The following is a 22,509-nucleotide window of genomic DNA, read 5'->3' on the forward strand; positions in this document are numbered from 1 at the left end:
TTTATTTGGTTGGGGCGCTAAGGGTATAAATGAAAATAACTGCTATTGTAATTGGACAATTATATGTGATTAGAGTTTGTAAGTGATCCTTATATTAAGGATTAGAAGATCAAGTTACTTTAGGGATAACAGCGTAATTTTGTTTATTTATTTATTTATTTTATTTTATCTTATTTATTTATTTATTTATTTTTTTTTTTTTTAGAGAGTCCTTATCAAAAAATAAGTTTGCGACCTTGATGTTGAATTAAAATGTGTTTATAGTGCAGCAGCTATAAAAGAAGGTCTGTGCGACCTTTATTTTTTTTACATGATTTGAGTTCAGACCGGCGAGAGTCAGGTCGGTTTCTATCTTTTGGAATTAAAAAAAAAAAAAGTACGAAAAGATTAAGTAATTAAAATTTTTTGTATAATTGAAATACTATTAACCAGATAATATGTGCTGGATTTAGGATCTAGTTAAATAGAATACATGTTATAAATAGTAAAACAACTGAATGTAATTGTTTTGTGTTAGTGGAGATTGTAATTTACTTAGTTTTAATCATTTGTGTTTTGGCAGGAGTGGCTTTTGTGAAGAGTTATTTGTTAAATTTCAATGTTATATTTGTTTTATATTTTTATCGTTACCTTTGAGGTTAATTTGGTTTGCTTCTTGTTTAGCGGAAACTAACCGGACACCTTTTGATTTTACAGAAGGAGAATCAGGGTCAGTTTCGAGGTTCAACACGGAATATAGGAGAGGGGGATTTGCTTTAATTTTTATAGCAGAATATGCAAAAGATTCTTTTTATAAGAGTTCTTTTCGTTATTGTGTTTTTGGGAAGAAGGCCTTGCAGGAAAATATTTATTTAAAGTCTATATTTTTGGCATTCATTTTTGTGTGAGTTCGAGGAAGTTTACCTCGGCTTCGATACGATAAATTGATGTATTTAGCTTGAAAAGGATTTTTTCCAGTTTCTATCAGTTATTTATTGTTTTTTATATGGGTAAAATCTTTGTTTTGTATTTGATATATAAATATAATTAAAATGATATGTTAACACAATCGTTAAGAATATTTTTCCTTTTCTGCTACTTTCAAAAGTCTATTTTAAATCAAATAAACGATCATTTTAATAAATTATGTCATCTTATGAGTAGGAGGGGATTGATAATAAAAGAAAATAAAAAAAAAAATGAGAGTTAAAATTTTGCCTGTAAGAACATAGGGTTCTTGAACGGGTCGAGGTCCAATTCAAGTAAGTAGAATCAATACTGAAACCAAAATATAAGTTGATTTAGAGGGTAAAAAGTTAATCTGCGAAAATTTGATGTATGAGTGGAAGGTAAAATTATAATGATTGCTACTGAGGCAACTAGAGCGATTACCCTCTAAATTACCCTCCAAGCTTATTTGGAATAGATCGGAGTGCACATGCGAACAAGAAATATCATTGTGGTTGAATATGGGCGGGAGTAACTAGAGGATTAGCTCTAATAAAGTTATCAGGATCTAACAAATAAGGATTAAGAAGGGACAGAATAAGTAAAAGTGTAAATATAACAATGAATCCAACAATGTCTTTAAATGTAAAATAAGGATGAAAAGGTACTTTCTAACTGTCTTGATACACCTAGGGGGTTATTAGCACCTGATTGATGGAGAAAAAAAAATATGAATAATAGTTATAGCGGCAATAATGAAAGGAACGACGAAATGAAAGGTAAAAAATCGAGTTAGTGTGGCATTATCTACTGAAAATCCTCCTCAGATTTATTGTTCTAAATCTGTACCAATGTAGGGAATAGCTGAAAAAAAAAAAAGATGATTAATAACAGTAGCTCCCCAGAATGACATCTGCCGTCAAGGGAGAACATAACCTAGAAAAAGCTGTTGCTATAACCATAAACAAAATCACTACTGCAACTATTCAAGCATGGAAGATTATATAGGATCCATAATAAATACCTGGTCCAATATGAATATACAGACAGATAAAGAAAAATGATGCTCCACTGGCATGTATAGTTCGGAGAAGTCAGCCACAGTGTACGTCTCAGCAGACATGGGCTACTCTAGAGAATGCTGGATCAAAGTGAGCAGTGTAATGTATAGCTAAGAATAAACCGGCAGCAATTTGGATGACAAGACACAATCCTAGCAATGATCCATAGTTTCAAAAAGTCGAAATATTTGAAGGTAAGGGTATATCAGCTAGAGAGTTGTTGACAATTTTAAATAAAAGGTGACATTTTCAGAGAGGTGTTGTCACTAAGGAGAGAGTCGTAAGAGTCCTTTAAATTAATTAGTAATTTTTACCACTACAATTAAGGTTAGGAGTAGATAAAGGATGATAAATGGTGAAATTTATCAAATTAGAACTACAAATTCATCTAATAATAAAAACATTTCATGATTCTATATTGAGAGATGATAAAGGAGAGTTGGTTACAGCTTCGTTTAGCAAGGGATCTCAGAAAAGAGTAAGTGGAAAAAAAAATTAAGAGAAGAAAGGTGGAAATAAGGAAGGTCGAATAAAAGAATGAGGATGACTCATTAGAAGCTAAAGATGTAACATAAATGAATAATACAAGTATACCTCCTAAGAAAATTATGAAGAGAATATATGAGAATCAGTAAATGTATGTTGTTAATCTGGCTGAAAGAGAAATTTGATGGTTTAAATTAACAAGGTTAAACCTGTAGATAAAGGATGAATTAACTGTGTAAATAATACAGATAAAACTAAAATGAAGGGAATAAAAAGAAAGGTCATATCAAAGAAGAGTTAAACAAAATATTAGTTTTGGGAATTAAAGATAAAGAAATCTTCTCTTTTTCTCTGAAGTTTTAAGAAAAAAAAATTTCATTATTGGTTTACAAGACCAAGGTTTTAAATTAAACTATTAAAAGTAATGGTAAGTTTTAGAGGTATAATGATTTTTGTTCCTATAGTTATCATTTTTTGTGGGGTTTGAGGGTTCATTACAAACAATAACCACATGTTAAATTCTTTGTTAAGTCTTGAGTTTACAATGCTTGGAGTTTTTTGGCTTATAAGAACGCAGTTGACTTTAGTGGGGAGGGAAATTTATTTTTCTTTATTTTCTATTTATTTTTTTTTTACGTTGGCTGCGTTTGAGGGGTCTTTAGGTTTAACTATATTGATTTTAGTAGTACGAAGCCATGGAAATTATGTTTTTAAGAGATTTAATTTATTGGAATGCTAAAATTTATAGTCAGAAAATAAAAAAAATAGGGAATTTTAGTGAAAGGTTTATTATTACAAATATGTTATTATTTTTTTAATATTAACTTTTTCTTCTGTAGATTATTTAATATTTTATATTAGAGTTGAGGCTTGTTTAATTCCAACATTAATTTTGATTTTAGGTTGAGGGTATCAACCTGAGCGTGTACAGGCAGGAATCTATATACTTCTTTTATACTTTAGCATTTTCTTTACCTTTATTGGTGTCTTTGTTTATTATTTAATGACAGGGAGATTAACTATTAGCTTAAGGTTTCCTATAGAAGGAGTAGATTATTTATATAGATTTTGGTATGTAAGAACTGTTTTGGCATTTTTGGTTAAATGACCTATCTTTATATTCCATTTATGGTTGCCAAAGGCTCACGTTGAAGCACCTGTTGCAGGTTCATTAATTTTAGCAGGAGTTTTACTAAAATTAGGAGGTTATGGTTTAATTCGAGTACTTGTAATGTTTCAAGAAGTAAATAAAGAATTTTGTTGACATTGAGTCAGTTTAGGAATTGTAGGAGGAGATTCTATTAGTTTAATGCGTATACGACAAGTAGACATAAAGTGTTCAATTGCTTATTCTTCTGTTGTACACATAAGGTTAGTGTTATGTGGGATTGTAATTTTTAGTTGATGGGGATTACCTGGAAGTGTAATATTGATAGTTGGACATGGTTTATGTTCCTCTGGTTTACTTTGCTTAGCTAATATAGCTTATGAACGTACTAGAAGACGAAGACTGATAGTCAATAAAGGATTATTAGCATTTATACCTAGAATAGGACTATGATGATTTTTACTAAGAGCAAGGAATATGGCCAGACCACCTTCCTTAAATGTAGCACCAGAGATTATATTAATTTTAACAGTTTTGAGCTGAAGAAAGATTTCTATTGTAGGACTTAGACTACTATCTCTCTCTTTTTTTTTTTTTTTTTGTGCAAGTTACACTTAATACATATATAGATTGAGACAGCATGGGGTTTTTATAACTTTATATTCATGTTGTTCAGAAAAAGTTAGAGAGTATCTGAGATTATTTTCATATTGATTTCCTTTAAATGAAATGATTATAAATAGAACTTTATTAATAACTTAAAAATCTTTTCAATAATTAAAAGAATGATTTGGAAAATTTCTCTACATGAAATTAGAATAGTGGTTTTATTCAGCTATTTGTGGGACTTTAGCATTGGCAAAACCTGAAAGAGTTATTATAGATGTAACAAAATGAGAATTTTCTAGGTGTAATTACTTTGGTTTTAGGTTGGATTTCTTTATTATTTATAAGATTTGTGTTTGTAATTTCTGGTAAAGTTCATTTTTATAGAGAGAGTTACATAGCTGATGATAAGACATTTAATCGATTTATATATCTTGTTTTGGCTTTCGTTCTTTCTATAAGGTTTATAGTATTAAGACCTAATTTAATCAGAATTTTATTGGGTTGAGATAGATTGGGATTATTGTCTCATGCCTTAGTAATTTATAATCAGAATGAAAAGTCTGCAAACGCAGGAATATTAACTATTCTTTTAAACCGTGTAGGTGATGTAGCAATTTTACTGAGAACTGGATTAATGAGAAGATTAAGAGGGTGAAATTTTTTGTTTTATAGGTATCATATAGACGAGAGATGACTTATTATTATTATTATTATTATTATTATTATATATTTATTTAGTTATTATTTATTTATTTTACTTTTTTATAATTTCAGCAATAAGTAAAAGGGCTCAGATTCCTTTTTGTGCGTGACTGGCGGCTGCTGTAGCGGCTCCAACACCTGTCTCAGCTTTAGTTCATTCTTCAACACTAGTGACCGCTGAGGTTTATTTAATAATTCGATTTAGAGCTGCTTCAGAGGGATATGTCGTTCAAAGTGTATTGTTGATTACTTCATGTTTGACAATATTTATAGCGGGACTAGGAGCAAATTCTGAGTATGATCTCAAAAAATGATTGCTTTATCAACATTAAGTCAAGTAGGAGTTATATTAAGAATATTATCTTTACGTTATACGGATCTGGCTTTTTTTTTTTTTCATTTATTGAGTCTTGCTTTGTTTAAAGCTTTACCTTTTATATGTGCTGGTGTTGTAAATCATAGAGTGGCTGGTTATCAGGATATTCGACTTATGGGAAATTTAGTTAAATTTATGCCTTTGGAAATTTAGTTAAATTTATGCCTTTGACAGTATCATGCATAACTGTAGCCAACTTAGCTCAATGCGGATTCCCTTTTATAGCAGGATTTTATTCAAAGGATATAATTTTAGAAGTTGCTTTTATAAGATGAGTCAATTTTATTGCATTGTTCTTATATGTGATGGCAACAGGATTGACAGTAATGTACACTTTGCGTTTAATTCTTTATTCTCTTTCAGGAGAATATAATTTGAGATGTATCACTAATCTTTCGGATGAGGAGTTTTTTATAACTATCTCAGTAAGAATTTTAGGATTAGGAGCTATCTTAGGAGGATCGCCATTAAGATGAAGATTGTTTCCAGAATATTAGATAATTTCTTTAAGGACAGTAATGAAAATAACAGTATTAGCAGTAAGGATTTTAGGTGGTTTAGTAGGTTATATACTAAATCTAACTAGAGTAAATTACACATTAAAAAGAGAAAATAGCTATAATTCAGTTGTAATAATAGGATCAATATGGTTTGTACCTTTACTGAATACTTTAAAATTAAGGGAAAATAGATTGAAGACAGGGTCAGGTTTAGGAAAAGTAGCCGATAAAGGTTGATTTGAGTTTTATGGGGGACAAGGTTTATATTATTTCTTTTCATATATTTTTATATGTTTTTAATTATTTACAGTTAAACAATTAAAGTGTTTATAAAAGTATCTGTAATTGTAATTATTATTTTTTATTATTTTTACAGTTTTAATTATTTAAATTTATATAATTCAATAAGAATATTGCGTTGAAGCTGCAAAAGTAGACGAAAAGTCTTGTAAGTATATTCATGTAGTTTAAAAAAAATGTTAGCTTGTGGCGCTTATGATCTAATATTTACTTTGAGTTTAAAGTAAAAAAAAAAAAATTAATAAATAAATAATATGGTATTTTTAGAAAAAAATTATTTCAGCTTTATAATGAAAATGTGACGTGTTACTTACACTGTAAAAATAGGAACATCAACGGAATCCAACGGCTTAAAAAAAGTTAGAAGCTTTTCTTTTTGTCATAATGTTCCATTTTGATTGGAAGAATTACTTCAATCTTGTCATTAACAGTAACGTACCTCTGTTTTGGTTTCAATCATAATTATTAGAGGCCTAAAGGCCAAAGTTTAGGTCGAAATTAAATGCGATAATTTCGCTTTCTAATAGATAAAATTTAATAAAACTAGTTTACTAAAACATTTTATGAATGCAACTCATATGTCATACAATTTGACTGTGGTCTTAAAGTATTAATCAGATCCTTCTAAAGTTCCCTGTACTCACTCGTAGTAAAGGCCTAAGAGAAGAATAAGAAGAGAGCTCTAGTAAACAATCAAGAAAATACTTCAGCAATGTTAAAAAAAAAAAAAAATGATGCTGAATCTCTACATCAAAAAAAAAAAAAATAAAAATACAGCATTTACAAAAAAATCGAAGGGAAAAGGAAAATCGTGGTGACCCTTTAGGATTAAATCCACATTCATAAGGAGAATTTTTTTTCGGTTAATATTTTTTTTATTTGGGATTCTAAGGTTATAACAATATAACAAATAATTAAAGTTAGTAAAAATAAACAAATAAAAAGTATTGTAAGAATGATTTTTTCTAGGCGTTCTAGACTTTCTGATTGGATATACTTTATATATTGAAAAAAAAAAAAAAAATAGCCTCCATCAGTAAATAAAGACGTAAAGGAATAATCAAAGTACCTCAGCAAAGTGTCAGTATGATGCGGCTGCTTCGAATCCAACATGATGATTACATGAAAAGTGACTAAAATATAGACATAAAAAAAAAAAAAAAAGTAGAAATGAGGTTCCAATAATTACATGAAGACCATGAAAGCCTGTAGCTACAAAAAAAAAAAAAAAAGTAGAGCCAAACGCTGAGTCAACAGTAGTGAAAGGAACCTCAAAAATACTTGAAAGCTTGAAGAAGAGTAAAATAAAATCCTAAAACAATTGTAAGGCCTAGTCTTTGAATGCCTTGCCTATGACTAGATTCTATAATAGTATGATGAGCTCAAGTTGCGGTAGCTCCTCAAGACAAAAGAATAGTAGTTTTTAATAAGGAAATTTGAAATGGGTTGAAAGATTGAATACCGTAAGGAGGTCAATTTATCCCAATTTCAATCGTTGGGGCTAATCTACTATGAAAAAAAAAAGCTGAGAAAAAAAAAAAGAATAATACTTCTGTGGCAATAAATAGAATTATTCCCCATCGTAAGCCTTTTACTACTACAGAGGTATGGAGTCCTTAGAATGTACCCTCTCCAGTAATATCACGTCACCTTTGATATATGGTAAGGAGAATAGCAACAAGTCTTAATAACAAAAAAAATATGTTATGTCATTTAACTAAACATATAGTTAATATTATTACTCTAATATAATCAGTTAAAGGCCGTGGTCTTATATCTTCTTAAAAGTGCTAAGGTTATTGCTGTGTGTCTAGACCTTGTAAAAATGTAAGGCAATAAACCTTAAAAATATTATAAAGAACTAAAAAAAACAAAGCAATGAAAAATATGGTTGAACCTAAAGAACAAGAAGTTAAAAGGGCTTGAAATTCTTTGTGTAAAGTAAAAATAATTTCACTTCAGCATAGAGATCATCGTGAAGGAGAAGCTCAATAAAGGTAAAGAATAAATAGGAGCCCTACAAAAGTGGAAATTCAGTTTAATGAAAAGTTGAAGATTCTTGAAAGTTAGAAAATTGAGAATAAATTAGCTATAATCTTCAAGAAGACTGTGGGATTAGATAAGGCTCAGTGATCTTAGAATAAAATTTTTCAAATGGTATAAAAAGATAATTTAAGGATATGAAAATAATTAATGATAAAGAGAAAATAAATAAAGACAAAGTCAAAGCAGAGGAGCTATTTGAGGCATTAAGAAACATCTCAGGAGATAACTTTAACATAATAAATTAATATTAAATTATTGAACTAATTTCTTGTCAGCAGAAGTAGGCGCAATACTATAATAGGTTTAAAAGACCTACACTTACTTTCAGTCATCGGGTGAGTCAGAACATGAAGAAATTCAATTTAGAAAAAATTGTGTTTACACTTCCAATCACAATAGGTATAAATCTATGATTAGCACCACAAAGTTCTAAACATTGACCATAAAATAATCCCGGACGAGATATTATAAATCTAGTTTGATTAAGTCAACCAGGAATAGCGTCTGGGACAGTTCAAGAGTGAATGACATCCGCTGCTGTGATTACAATACATATTTGTGTATTTATTTGAAGAACAGTTCGATTATCTACATGTAAGAGACGAAATCCAGAAAAGTCTAGTTCGTTAGTAGGAGTTATATAAGAATGAAATTCTACATTAAGAAAGTCAGGGTATTCATAACTTCAATATCATTGATGACCGACAGTTTTAAGAGAAATGGAAGGATTATTAACTTCATCAAGAAGGTATAAAAGTCGCAGAGAAGGGAGAGCAATGAAAATCAAAATAATTCAATAGTTTGATGTTCTAGTATAAATCGATTAATAAGATTCTGAGAAGTGATGCTAAGATATATCCCACAAAGGTAATGATTATAATAAGAACAACTATAATGTGATCATGGATAAAGATGAATTGTTCCATTAAAGGGGAAGCTCCGTCTTGAAGGCCTAGAAAAGTTCATGTTGACATTAAGAAATGTATTTTCTAAAAGAAGGTAAATAAATCTTAGTAGGAGCTTATCCTATGCATCTTTCTGCCATTTTAGAAGTTAGTAGTAAGTGGAATTTCTATATAAGAGTGATCAGCGGGTGGGTGTGTGTGGTTTCATTCAACTGAAGAGGCAGGAAAGGGGAGAATAGAACAGGACGATTAGAAATTAAAGCTTCTCAAATGATAATTATAAAAATTAATTTAGCAACAAGATATACTATAGATCCTTTGGAAGAAACAATATTTCATGTTGCGTAGGCAACATGAAATATTGTTTCTTCCATAGGATATTGTTGCGTAGGCAACATGAAATATTGTTTCTTCCATAGGTTTCTTCCATGAAATATCGGCGGGTAATCAGAGTAACGTCGAGGTATTCCGTTAAGTGCTATGAAATGTTGAGGGAAGAAAGTGATATTTACACCGATGAATATGACAGTAAAGTGGATTCTTATTAATTTAGGGTTAAGTGGTAAACCTTTAAAAATGTGGAATCAATGTGCAGTACCTGCAGAAATACCGAGTACAGCCCCTATAGATAAAACATAATGAGCTACAACGTAGTAAGTATCATGAACAATAATATCAATTGATGAATTTGCCAGGACAACACCTGTTAAACCTCCAACAGTAAATAAATAAAGAAATAAAACCTAAAGCTCATAATATCGAGGGACTATAGTTAATTTGTGTTCCAAGTAGGGTTCTAAGTCATCTGAAAAATTTAATACCTGTAGGAACAGCAGTAATTGTTGTGACTGATGTGAAGTAAGCTCGTGTATCAACGACTATACCTACTGTAAATATATGGTGAGTTCAGAGGATAAATCTTAAAATTCCAGTAGCCATTATAGCACAGATCATACCTAATGCACCGAATGATTCTTTTTTCCCCAATTCTTGTCTTACAATATGGGAAATTACTCCAAAGCCTGGTAGAATGAGAATATAAACTTCAGGGTGACCAAAAAATCAAAATAAATATTGATATAAAACAGGATCACCACCTCCAGCGGGGTCAAAGAAAGATGTATTAAGATTTCGGTTAGTTAAAATCATAGTGATTGCTCCTGCTGATACAGGTAAGGATGAAAGTAAGAGAATGGCAGTAATAAAAAGTTAATACAAACAAAGGTATTTGATCTATTCTTATTCCAAAGGATCGTATGTTAATTACAGTTGTTATAAAACTAACTGCTCCAAGAATTGAGGACACACCAGCAAGGTGAAGAGAAAAAATACCAAGATCAACTAATGCTCCTGCATGGGCAATAGCTGCTGCTAGAGGAGGCTAAACAGTTCAACCTGTACCAGCTCCTCTTTCCACTATACCTCTTATTAGAAGAAGAGTTAAAGAAGGAGGCAATAGTCAGGATCTTATGTTATTTATACGAGAGAACGCTATATCAGGGGCTCCTTATATAAGAGGGACTAGTCAATTACCAAATCCTCCAGTTATAATTGGTATAACTATGAAGAAGGTTATAACAAAGGCATGGGCGGTAACTACAACACTGTAAATTTGATCGTTGCCGATAAATGTGCCTGGCTGACCTGATTCGGCTCGAATAATTATACTTAACGAGGTTCCTACTATACCAGACCATGCTCCTAAAATGAAATAGTGTACCAATGTCTTTATGATTTGTAGAAAAGAATCATCGTTGCATAATAAGATGGCTGAGAAGTGCAGGCGCTACATTGCAAATCGAAAAACAAGGTAAAAACTTTCTTATTAGGTTCTACAGTAAAATATAAATAATATTAGATTGCAAATCTAAAGATGTGTGGAAACACTGGAATTTAGGATTTAAAAAAAAAAAAAAAAATATATATATATATATATATATATATATATATATATATATATATATATATATATATATATATATATATATATATATATATATATATATATATATATATATATATATATATATATATATATATATATATATATATATATATATATATATATATATATATATATATATATATATATATATATATATATATATATATATATATATATATATATATATATATATATATATATATATATATATATATATTATTTTTATTTATTTTTTTTTTGTGTGTGTGTTTTGGCTTTGAAGACCTTTAGTTTAATATAACTTAAAATTCTAGGCTAAATATGGAATAGGAAAACATATTCCAAACATATTAATGAAAGTAACAAAGATTAAGATAGGAGAAAATGTTAGTAATGGTTTAATTTTAAGGGAAGTGGTAAATGAAGGAAAAGATAATGGCATTATTGGGAAAAAGAGACGTAGATAGAAATAAAGAGTAATAAGACTTAAAAAAAAGAATTAAAAGAGAGAAAATTATTATTTTAGAAGAGAGTAGTTGAATTATAAATCATTTAGGTGTAAATCCTGAAATAGGAGGAAGACCTAAAGATAAGAAATTTATTGGATAAAAAAAAAAAGTTTTAGGGCAATCTTCCTTTTGTTTTCAATTATTATAACGGAAATTGATGAACACTGAGTAATAAAGAGTAAAATATTCACAGAGCCTGAAAAAAAAGGAGAAGATAAAAAGCAAATGAGTCATATTATATCACTGATTGATATAACAATAAGTATTAAGATATATGGTTAACTGAAGAGAAGGCGATAAGTTTACGTAGTTTTGTAACATTTAAGCCACCTAAGGCTCCAATTAAAGAAGAATTATGTGCTGCTAAAGTAATTAAGGTTACTAAGTTAGAAGAGTAGCTTAAATAGGGAATTAAAAACAAAGGAGTAATTTTTTTTTGATTGTTAAGAGAATAAAAGCTTGAGGTCAAGACAATCCTTCAATAACTTGCGGAAGCCAAAAATGTAACGGACCTGCTCATAATTTTAAAAGTAAAGATATACTAATTAAAGAATAAGAAAAGTCATTCGAGTATATATATATATATATATATATATAGAGAGAGAGAGAGAGAGAGAGAGAGAGAGAGAGAGAGAGAGAGAGAGAGAGAGAGAGAGAGAGAGAGAGAGAGAGAGAATTAAGATAGTAGATGCTAGAGCTTGAATTAGAAAATATTTAATTGCAGCTTCAGTTAGATACGGGCATAATTTAGTTGCAATGAGAGGAATAAATGATAAAAGATTTAGTTCCAGCCCGAGTCAAGCCCCAAACCAAGAAGGAGAAGAAGTAAATGAAAAAGATACCTGTTAGTAAAGTACAGAAAAATAATAGGTAGGAAACTGGAAAGGTCATTAAAATGAGAAAGGTTGAAGCTTTCATTTACGAGGTATGAGCCCATTAGCTTAGTTAGCTTATCTTTGAGAATATCATTTGTTAGTGTATAACGCACATAAAGTTTTGATCTTTAAAGAAGCTGTGTAAATTCGCTATAAATAATATAGGTATAAGAAATACATAATTAGCTCTATCAAAGCTACCCTTTTAAGTCAGGCACTATATTAACATAAAAACAGATTAAAAATCAAATAAAAATGCTTAAGAAACAAAGTAGTACAAATAAGAAAACGAAAGAAAAAATAAATGAAAGAAAGTGATACATAGGAAAGACTAATTAATATAAGAGGACGAAAATATCAAAGTGACATTTGAAGTTTATATGTAGAGAATGTGTATTTCTCTCAGCATTTATGAATATATATATATATATATATATATATATATATATATATATATATATATATATATATATATATATATATATATATATATATATATATATATATATATATATATATATATATATATATATATATATATATATATATATATATATATATATATATATATATATATATATATATATATATATATATATATATATATATATATATATATATATATATATATATATATATATATATATACATATACATATACATATACATATATATATATATATATATATATATATATATATATATATATATATATATATATATATATATATATATATATATATATATATATATATATATATATATATATATATATATATATATATATATATATATATATATTATATATATATATATATATATATATATATATATATATATATATATATATTATATATATATATACATATACATATACATATACATATATATATATATATATATATATATATATATATATATATATATATATATATATATATATATATATATATATATATATATATATATATATATATATATATATGCATTTATTTTCATTAAATTCATTTATCAAAAAAATATATTAGTTAAGAAAACTTATATAATTAAAGATTCGTATATAATATTTATGTTCTTCTCACTCTAATAAAAAGTAATCTCTGCGGTCTCAGGTCCGTCAGCCTTCCGAGGGTTTAGGCCAGCAGGGGCATGGAAAACATCATTGCGAAGAATTTTAATAGGTGGCATAAAGTAGTCAGAGGGTGGAGGAGAGGGAGGAACAAGCCTTGAATCGTCCAAGGTAGAGTTTTTAGTAAAGGTTTGAGCGTAGAGTTCAGCTTTAGAAATAGATGTGATAGCAGTGGTGCCATCTGGTTGAAGTAGAGAAGGGAAACAAGAAGCAAAGTTATTGGAGATATTTTTGGCTAGATGCCAGATGTCGCGAGGGGAGTTAGATCTTGAAAAGTTTTGACATTTTCTGTTAATGAAGGAGTTTTTGGCTAGTAGGAGAACAGACTTAGCATGGTTCCGGGCAGAAATATAAAGTGCATGAGATTCTGGTGATGGAAGGCCTAAATACCTTTGGTGGGCCACCTTTCTATCATGTATAACACGAGAACAGACTGTGTTAAACCAAGGTTTGGAAGGTTTAGGTCGAGAAAAAAGAGTGAGGAATGTACGCCTCCATGCCAGACACTATCACCTCTGTTATGCGCTCAGCACACAAAGACGGGTCTCTGACACGGAAGCAGTAGTCATTCCAAGGAAACGCAGCAAAATACCTCCTCAGGTCCTCCAACTAACAGAAGCAAAACGCCAGAGGCACCTTCGCTTAGGGGATCCTGAGGAGGGATTGGAGCGATAGGACAAGATAAAGATATGAGATTGTGATTGGAGGAGCCCAACGGAGAAGAGAGGGTGACAGCATAAGCAGAAGGATTAGAGGTCAGGAAAAGGTCAAGAATGTTGGGCGTATCTCCAAGACGGTCAGGAATATGAGTAGGATGTTGCACCAGTTGCTATAGGTCGTGGAGGATAGCAAAGTTGTAGGCTAGTTCACCAGGATGGTCAGTGAAGGGAGAGGAAAGCAAAAGCTGGAGGTGAACATTGAAGTCTCCAAGAATGGAGATCTCTGCAAAAGGGAAGAGGGTCAGAATGTGCTCCACTTTGGAAGTTAAGTAGTCAAAGAATTTCTTATAGTCAGAGAAGTTAGGTTAGAGGTATACAGCACAGATAAATTTAGTTTGAGAGTGACTCTGTAGTCGTAGCCAGATGGTGGAAAACTCGGAAGATTCAAAAGCGTGGGCACGAGAGCAGGTTAAGTCATTGCGCACATAAGCGCAACATCCAGCTTTGGATCGAAAATGAGGATAGAGAAAGTAGGAGGGAACAGAAAAGGGGCTACTGTCAGTTGCCTCAGACACCTGAGTTTGTGTGAAGAAAAGAAAATTAGGTTTAGAAGAGGAGAGGTGGTGTTCTACAGATTGAAAATTAGATCTTAGACCGCGAATGTTCAAGAAGTTAATGAAGAAAAATTTGAGGGGGGTGTCAAGACACTTAGGGTCGTCGTCAGAAAGGCAGTCCGACCTGGGGACATTTGTGGTCCCCTCCCCAAATGGGGACTCCGAGGCTGGTATTTGCCTGTTTGCTTGTCTGTTTCCATATTTGTCTATATGTTTGCTGTCTGAAACGGATTTTCGTTAAAACCTATTTAAGTGAAAGGAATATCATTAATCGTCAAGGAATAATGGTTAGATTTTCAGGTGGATCTAGACCCGTGTGCGCCTCCAGAATGTTCCTCAGATTTTCGCGTGACACAAGTCTGCGGAGAATGTTTGGCACATTCCGTGTTATTAAATGACGATGACGGAGGTGTGCGCTCTCAGCCTCCTAGCTCCTAGAATTTAATCAAAAGAATGCGCATATCATTAAACACCAAGTTCCCACAAGGGTTATTTTCAGAAACCACAGAGATGATTAGTCGGGTTCTGACAATGATTTTTTTTTCCTCTTTTTTTTTTATTATTTATTTTATTTATTTACTTATTTCTTGACCTGAACCACATCTGAAACAGTATGCCGTGAGTTGGATTGGCCGTCCCGAGTAAAACATTGCAAATTGAGGAGTCGTGGCGCGTCAGCTCAAGACCCAACTGGTGGAGTGTGTTGTTGCGGGTGTTCCTCGCTGGCTCAATGGGCTCAGGGGCGCCGTGTGGCATGTGAACCTCGCCTCTATTGTGTCTCGGTTGCAAACATCAGGAGTGGATAAAACCGATTCCACAAATGAAGCTATTGAACACACACACACACACACACACACACACACACACACACACACACACACACACGAATACACACAAATATGCAACAGTTATCGGGTGATTTTCGATAACACAAAGAGACACATAAGTCATGAATATGTAGTAAACTCTCTCTCTCTCTCTCTCTCTCTCTCTCTCTCTCTCTCTCTCTCTCTCTCTCTCTCTCTCTCTCTCTCTCTCTCTCTCTCTCTCTCTCTCTCTCTCTCTCTCTCTCTCTCTCTCTCTCTCTCTCTGTGTGTGTGTGTGTGGTGTGTGTGTGTGTGGGGTGTGTGTGTGTGTGTAAAAATAGCAATAATAACAACGATAAACTGCTTATTACGGAGGCAGCAGTGAACATTTACATATAGATTGGACAACTTAACAAAATGAATAAAGAAATCTAAAGTAAGGCTGTGTGTATATGAGTGTGTGTGTGTGTGTGTCATTCGTCCATACGTCCCTGTGTTGACCAGCCTGCAACACTAATGGAGAGATTAATGAAGTGACTGACTGGCTGAATGAATAGCGTCTGGAGAATCACCTGTATGGAGAGGGCGTGCGTGGATGTTCTTTATAAGTGGAAGGCATTTTTCCATCGTGTATTTTGTCATGATCCCTCTGGTGACCTTGAGTGAGCGCCATGTCTTCGCGGCGATGCTTCCCTTGTTCAAGTGTTTTCAAGTCAAGGTCGAAGTATTGATTCTGTTACCATGAGGAGTGTTGTATTTCTAGGCTTCGTGCACTGGAGGGAAGGTAGTGTTTAGGGTGATTATGATGATGATAATAATAGTAATAATAATAATAATAATAATAATAATAATAATAATAATAATGATAATAATAATAACAATAATAATAATAGTACGTAGCAGCAATTCACGGGATAGGCACATCATCATCATCATCATCATCATCATCCACATCGTCATCACCACCACCAACAAAACCAGCAACACTAGCCACACTAACATATTAACAAATAAAAAAAAACGCCATTAAAAGAATATATATATATATATATATATATATATATATATATATATATATATATATATATATATATATATATATATATATATATATATATATATATATATATATATATATAAGCATTATAATGTACTATTTCATTAAAAACTCCCTTCAAATCTACAGTAACTTCCAGCAGAGGGTGTTAGAAGTTGTTGAGATCAGAAGTGGAAATGTTTTCAATACGAGCCAGTAACACAAGACTTATAACGTGACTCAATAGGCCTGTGTTCTCTCACCACGACTATTTTCAAAGCCTACAAATCTGAGCAGCCAGGATCTCCAGACTGTTCCTCCTTTTAAACGACCACACCGCTTCTCGTCCGGTCAGCGAAGTTAAGCAACGTTGGGTCCGGTTAGTACTTGGATGGGTGACCGCCTGGGAACACCAGATGTTCTTGGCATTCCAACATTTATCTCCCGCAGTCAGGATGGCCGAGCGGTCCAAGGCGCTGCGTTCAGGTCGCAGTCCGGTCTTCCGGGCGTGGGTTCAAATCCCACTCCTGACAATACCTTTATAAATCTAAAATGCCTTGTGTCAAGGCCGCGTGCTAAGATGGGTAGAAAAGTGGCGAGACAACCGTAAACAAAGAGTAGTAATAAATGAAAAAGCATCCAACTGGACTGACGTAACCAGCGGGGTGCCATAAGCATCAGTTTCACAGTAGGTACACATTAAACAACGAAACTCTAGTAGGTACAGGGTACGAGAAAGATTTAGGAGTTATAGTTAGCTTTTATCTCCGTCTAGGAAAACAATGCATAGAGGCCAGAAACAGGGCAAATAGGGTACTAGGATTCACTTTTAGGAGTGTTAAAAGTAGAAGGCCGGAAGTAATATTAAAGTTATAGTTGGCGCTGGTCAGACCTCATCTCGACTACGCTGTACAGTTCTGGTCCCCACATTACAGGAAAGATATAGGTCTATTAGAATCAGTACAGAGGAGGATGACTAAAAGAATGCAGGGGATGAGGAGTATTCCTTACCAGGCGAGGTTGAAGCTGTTAAATCTACATTCTTTAGAGAGACGTAGGTTAAGAGGAGACCTGATAGGAGTCTTTAAGTGGTATAAGGGTTATAACAAAGGGGTTGTAAACAAAATTCTTAGGATCAGCAACCAGGATAGAACAAGAAATAATGTGTTCAAGCTTGAAAAATTTAGGTTTAGGAAGGAAATAGGAACAAACTGGTTCTCGAATAGAGTGGTGGATGAGTGGAACGAACTCAATAATCATGTTGTTAGTGCTAAGGCATTAAGGATCTTTAAGTGAATATTAGACAGGTTTATGGATGGGGATGATAGGTGGAAATAGGTAAGTATATTTCATATAGGGACTGCCACGTGTAAGCCTGGTCGCTTCTTGCAGCTTCCCTTATTTCTTATGTTCTTATGTTCTTAATGTAGAAATCTTATTAATCTTTCACTAGAACCATAAAAAGAAAAAAAAAACACTAAAAAACACGTACAGCTTCAACAGGAGCTTTTGAAAGTAGTGGACGTGCCGCGCAGAAGTGGATCAGATTATGGTCCTTATTCTGATGAAGGACCACAGACGCCCTGCTCGCCACTCGTCGCCCTGATGGTGATAATGACTAATAATGTCACCAAGTCAATCTCCACCTGTGCCATCCACCCACCTCCCTCCTTCCACGCAAGAGACAGCCACGCAACCTTTCCGCCCTCGCCAGGATTGATTAATGAGCTTGTGACAGGAAGCATCTCAGGGGAAGGAAAGACGTGATCTCATATTCCCTGATGATTTTGTCTGTGTGTGTTCCTCTTAATGATGCTGGTGGTGGTGGTGGTGGTGGTGGTAGTGGTAATGCTTATTGGTGATGGTATTACTTTCTTTTCCATTTATGTACATCTACTATTATTACTATGTTCACTACTACTACTACTACTACTACTATAAGTCATTAATGTTACACAGTGCTTTCTCGTAACTTTCCTTCCTATTGTTCCTCTATTAATTACGTCAGCGGTATGCCATTTAACTATATCTTCCTCCTTCTCCTCCTCCCCCTCCTCTTCCTCTTCCCCCTCTTCTTCTTCACATTCCTTACCTTCTCTCTCAGCCACATTGACATACATGGAAACCCTTCTACAAATTGCAACACACACACACACACACACACACACACACACACACACACACACACACACACACACACACACACACACACACACACACACACACACACACACACACACACACACACACACACACACACACACACATACTATCATTCACTCCTGCAGTGCATTTGAAGTTTCTCATGCATCCATTTCCCTTTCAACTCTCTCTCTCTCTCTCTCTCTCTCTCTCTCTCTCTCTCTCTCTCTCTCTCTCTCTCTCTCTCTCTCTCTCTCTCTCTCTCTCTCTCTCTCTCTCTCTCTCTCTCTCTCTCTCTCTCTGTATGGATATTTCAAGCGTTGTGAGTTACTTGAAATTGCTGGTGAGGGAAGAGGGAAGGGAAGTTCTTTAGTGACAGAGAACAGTGAACAGTGCTGAGGGCTGCTGAGTGGCGGGTGGTCAGCGTTGGTCTTTTGGAGAGTTTGGCGTGTAACAGGAGTGAAAGTTAGCAGAGGAAACATGCATATAAAAAGAAAACTGATCAAGAAAAGTGGAAGCGGCGTTAGTTAAAGACTGGAGCGTTCCTCATCACGTCACGGATTCACTTCAAGCGGAAAAAAAAACAAGAAAGGCAAATGATGATGACGAGAACGAGCAGTGAGCCCACGACGCGCAGCTGAAACTCGATAATGGTTAATACCTGCCGTGAAATTAACGTGAAAATTAATTAACGTGAAATTTTGTGCCGCTGCCTCCGCCCTTGACAACACCACGGCTCAGCATCCAGGAAACCTCTCCTATATTACCAATAAAAGACGCTAGGAAGGAAATGCATGCTTGAAGATTGATGTGGCAGGTAACGTTCGTTTAGTAGAAAACACACACACACACACACACACACGCACAGTAGGCACAGTGTGTGTCGCAGGTGCCTGCATCAAGCCCATTCATCTGAGAGCTCCGATAGTCGTTCTTCATGCAACTTAAGAAACTCAGTTAGTGTGGTCTTGGTGCATTAGTGGTGATGGCCCTCGAGAATGTGTCTGGCGAGACGAAGGTGTGGCGTTTGGTGTTATAAGTGTGTGTGTGTGTGTGTGTGTGTGTGTGTGTGTGTGTGTGTGTGTGTGTGTGTGTGTGTGCCTGTGTTTTCATTAGTGTTTTTCATGGAAGCGTCTTTAATCCACGTGTGGTGTGTGTAGGATACAAATGACATTCACGTAGGCAGTGGTTGCATTGGTGAAGCAGAAGGGCGCAGCTGTCAGACGTCATCACCTACATGGAAATGTTGACCAGTGTTTAGAATTACTGGCTCAAGTGACTGCTCTTGTGTCATAGGAAAGGAATTACATCAAGCATCACGAGCAACAGTAACGTTTTCATTACTGCGTGACGCACACTCGTGAAAGACAGACACCTAAACAAGTAGCAGTAATTCCTCACAGACGCCCTGCCCGCCACTCGCCACCTTGATGATGATAGTGACGAATAATGTCACCAAGTCAATCTCCACCTGTGCCATCCACCTGCCTCCCTCCCTCCACGCAAGACAGCCACGCAATCTCCCATCCGCGACAGGATTGGTTAATGAGCTTGTGACAGGAAGCATCTCAGGGGAAGGAAAGACGCGACTTCATACTCCCTGGCGGTTCTCAGTCACTCTTCCCTTTCATGAGCCTGTGATGTATGGTGGTGGTGGTGGTGGTGGTGGTAATATTTGTTTGAAGTAATATTTGTTGTTAATATTTGTTTAGTAATGATACTAACTGCTTCTTCAGTCACCTACAGCAACAAGAACAAGAGCATTAACTACTACTACTATGCTACTACTACTACTACTACTACTACTACTACTACTACTGTTACTACTACTACTACTACTACTACTACTACTACTACTACTACTACTACTACTACTGCTGCTACTACTGCCACTAAAACCACCACCACTACTACTACTACTACTACTACTACTACTACTACTACTGCTACTACTACTACTACTACCACTACTACTACTACTACTACTACTACTACTACTACTACTACTACTACTACTACTACTACTACTACTACTACTACTACTAATAATAATAATAATAATAATAATGATAATAACAATACTGCAGGTATAAGTCATACATGTAGATAATAGGGGGAGGAAGTAAAATAAGCCCTAGAGAGATGCCGGCTCAGTAACGCTGATCAAGAAGGTAGATAACTGGCAGGTTTTCTGATGAAGCGGATCATTAGATAAAAAAAAGTTTTCATCACGTCACTGAACACCACCCACAACACAAGCCTCAAAAACTCGCAGTCTCACCTCAGTGCCTCAAGGTAGGAGTTAAGTTATAGAGGGGCATTAACAGTTGTAATCTGTGAGTCTCGTGTTGATTATAGAGGGATGGGGAGCCTTGTTGTTAGCTCTGGAAGGAAAGGAACTGTCGGTTAACACAGTCAGTTCACGCCTATTATCTACAAAACTCACTGGTGTGTGCATAGAGCTTAAAGATGTTACACTACTACTACTACTACTACTACTACTACTACTACTACTACTACTACTACTACATTACTACTGTTACTACCACATGTTAACTATTCACCTGTCTTCTATTCTCACGTGAAATATACCTGATTGACTAATTAGCAGACGATTGGGAGAGGAAATAAGGACGATACTGAGAACTCTGTGTGTGTGTGTGTGTGTGTGTGTGTGTGTGTGTGTGTGTGTGTGTGTGTGTGGTCAAGATCCCCTCATCTTGACCCGCGGGACTTGAGTGGGTTTGCATAACGCCATCATCCTGTGTAATACATCTGCCTGACTGCGCTTGTAACGACAGTCAGAGGCTGTTTGTCTTGTGTCCTTTGTGATATGTTAAGTAGGTCTTGAGAGAGAGAGAGAGAGAGAGAGAGAGAGAGAGAGAGAGAGAGAGAGAGAGAGAGAGAGAGAGAGAGAGAGAGAGAGAGAGAGAGAGAAGAATCATCTATTTGTATATCCATCCATCCATCTATCTATCTATCTATCTATCTGTCTATCTGTTTCTTTTCCTATCCTTTCTTTGTACCGCAGTAAATGTAATCCAGGGTGAGGGCGTGGAATGAATGGAGGGAAAGCACTGAATACCTCTCGGCACAGTGACAAAAGATACTTTCTGCTCCAGGAAAACTTAGAAAGTGCCTGGTAAAGTATTAGAAGCGAGTGCATGTTTGGCAGTGCTGCTTCTTCCTGGAAAAAATGCAAAGGGGAATGTAAGAGAGTGAGAGAAAAAAAAAAGATACTGAGAAATACGAGTAAGTTGTCCAACATTCTTTTCCTTTTTGTCCCTCAGCCTCGGCCGCGGACAGCCTCGTGATGGTCAGCCCTCCAAGTGTGCTCGTCTTAGCAAGGCCTTCCTCTCCCAGACGACCAAAACGGTGTGTACACGCTGAAAGCAACACCTGCTCGCCCAGCCCCCACTGCCACCCCACACCCCACTCACCCACCACTGCACCACTTCTCTCCTTCATAATGATCCACCATTTTTCCTCACCACCCCCTCCTCGCCACTCAACACTTCTCTAACAGCCACCTTGCTTCTGAGTAAATTCCACACATGAAGATTCCTCTCTGCAAACGTAAATTGAAATAATTCCCTACATCATAAAGTTCCCCTAATGTAATAACACCTAATGTGTCAACCTAACCCAACTTGATCTAACGCAACCTAATCTAACCTGACCTAAATCTAACCTCGCCTTAGTTTACCTTACCTTACCTTACCTTACCTTACCTTACCTCACTTCACCTCATCTTACCTTTCCTTGCCTAGTTTATCATGAGATCGTAACTTAACA

The 22,509-nt window shown here is 34.3% G+C and overlaps 2 protein-coding genes, 1 non-coding gene and 1 pseudogene across 10 annotated transcripts in view; 2 read left to right on the top strand and 2 right to left on the bottom strand.

Annotated features, from left to right (window-relative positions):
- Positions 1 to 22,509, top strand: part of LOC135094240 (uncharacterized) — a 184,412-nt gene that overhangs the window by 88,382 nt on the left and 73,521 nt on the right. For 4 of the 8 annotated variants that reach the window (XR_010263675.1, XR_010263676.1, XM_063994165.1 and 1 more), the window contains one exon: positions 22,005 to 22,089. Coding sequence is in view for 2 of the 8 variants with exons in the window: in XM_063994165.1 (XP_063850235.1) it covers positions 22,005 to 22,089 (85 nt within the window). In the remaining 6 variants the exon portion in view is untranslated. Of the gene's footprint in view, positions 1 to 696; positions 1,015 to 22,004; positions 22,090 to 22,509 lie in introns of those variants that run through there. The other 4 variants (XR_010263677.1, XR_010263679.1, XR_010263680.1 and 1 more) reach the window with 2 other exon arrangements.
- LOC135094286 (cytochrome c oxidase subunit 1-like) lies at positions 10,083 to 11,687 on the bottom strand (annotated as a pseudogene).
- Positions 11,719 to 21,172, bottom strand: LOC135094287 (NADH-ubiquinone oxidoreductase chain 2-like). The gene is given in 4 exon segments (XM_063994278.1): positions 11,719 to 11,851; positions 12,192 to 12,278; positions 20,768 to 20,795; positions 21,139 to 21,172. Coding segments are annotated over 4 exon segments (282 nt in total).
- Positions 17,022 to 17,105, top strand: Trnal-cag (transfer RNA leucine (anticodon CAG)). Its single transcript has one exon. It is a non-coding gene; the product is annotated as a tRNA-Leu (tRNA).

The sequence above is a fragment of the Scylla paramamosain genome, chromosome 45 (assembly GCF_035594125.1).
Source record: "Scylla paramamosain isolate STU-SP2022 chromosome 45, ASM3559412v1, whole genome shotgun sequence".
NCBI lineage: Eukaryota > Metazoa > Arthropoda > Malacostraca > Decapoda > Portunidae > Scylla > Scylla paramamosain.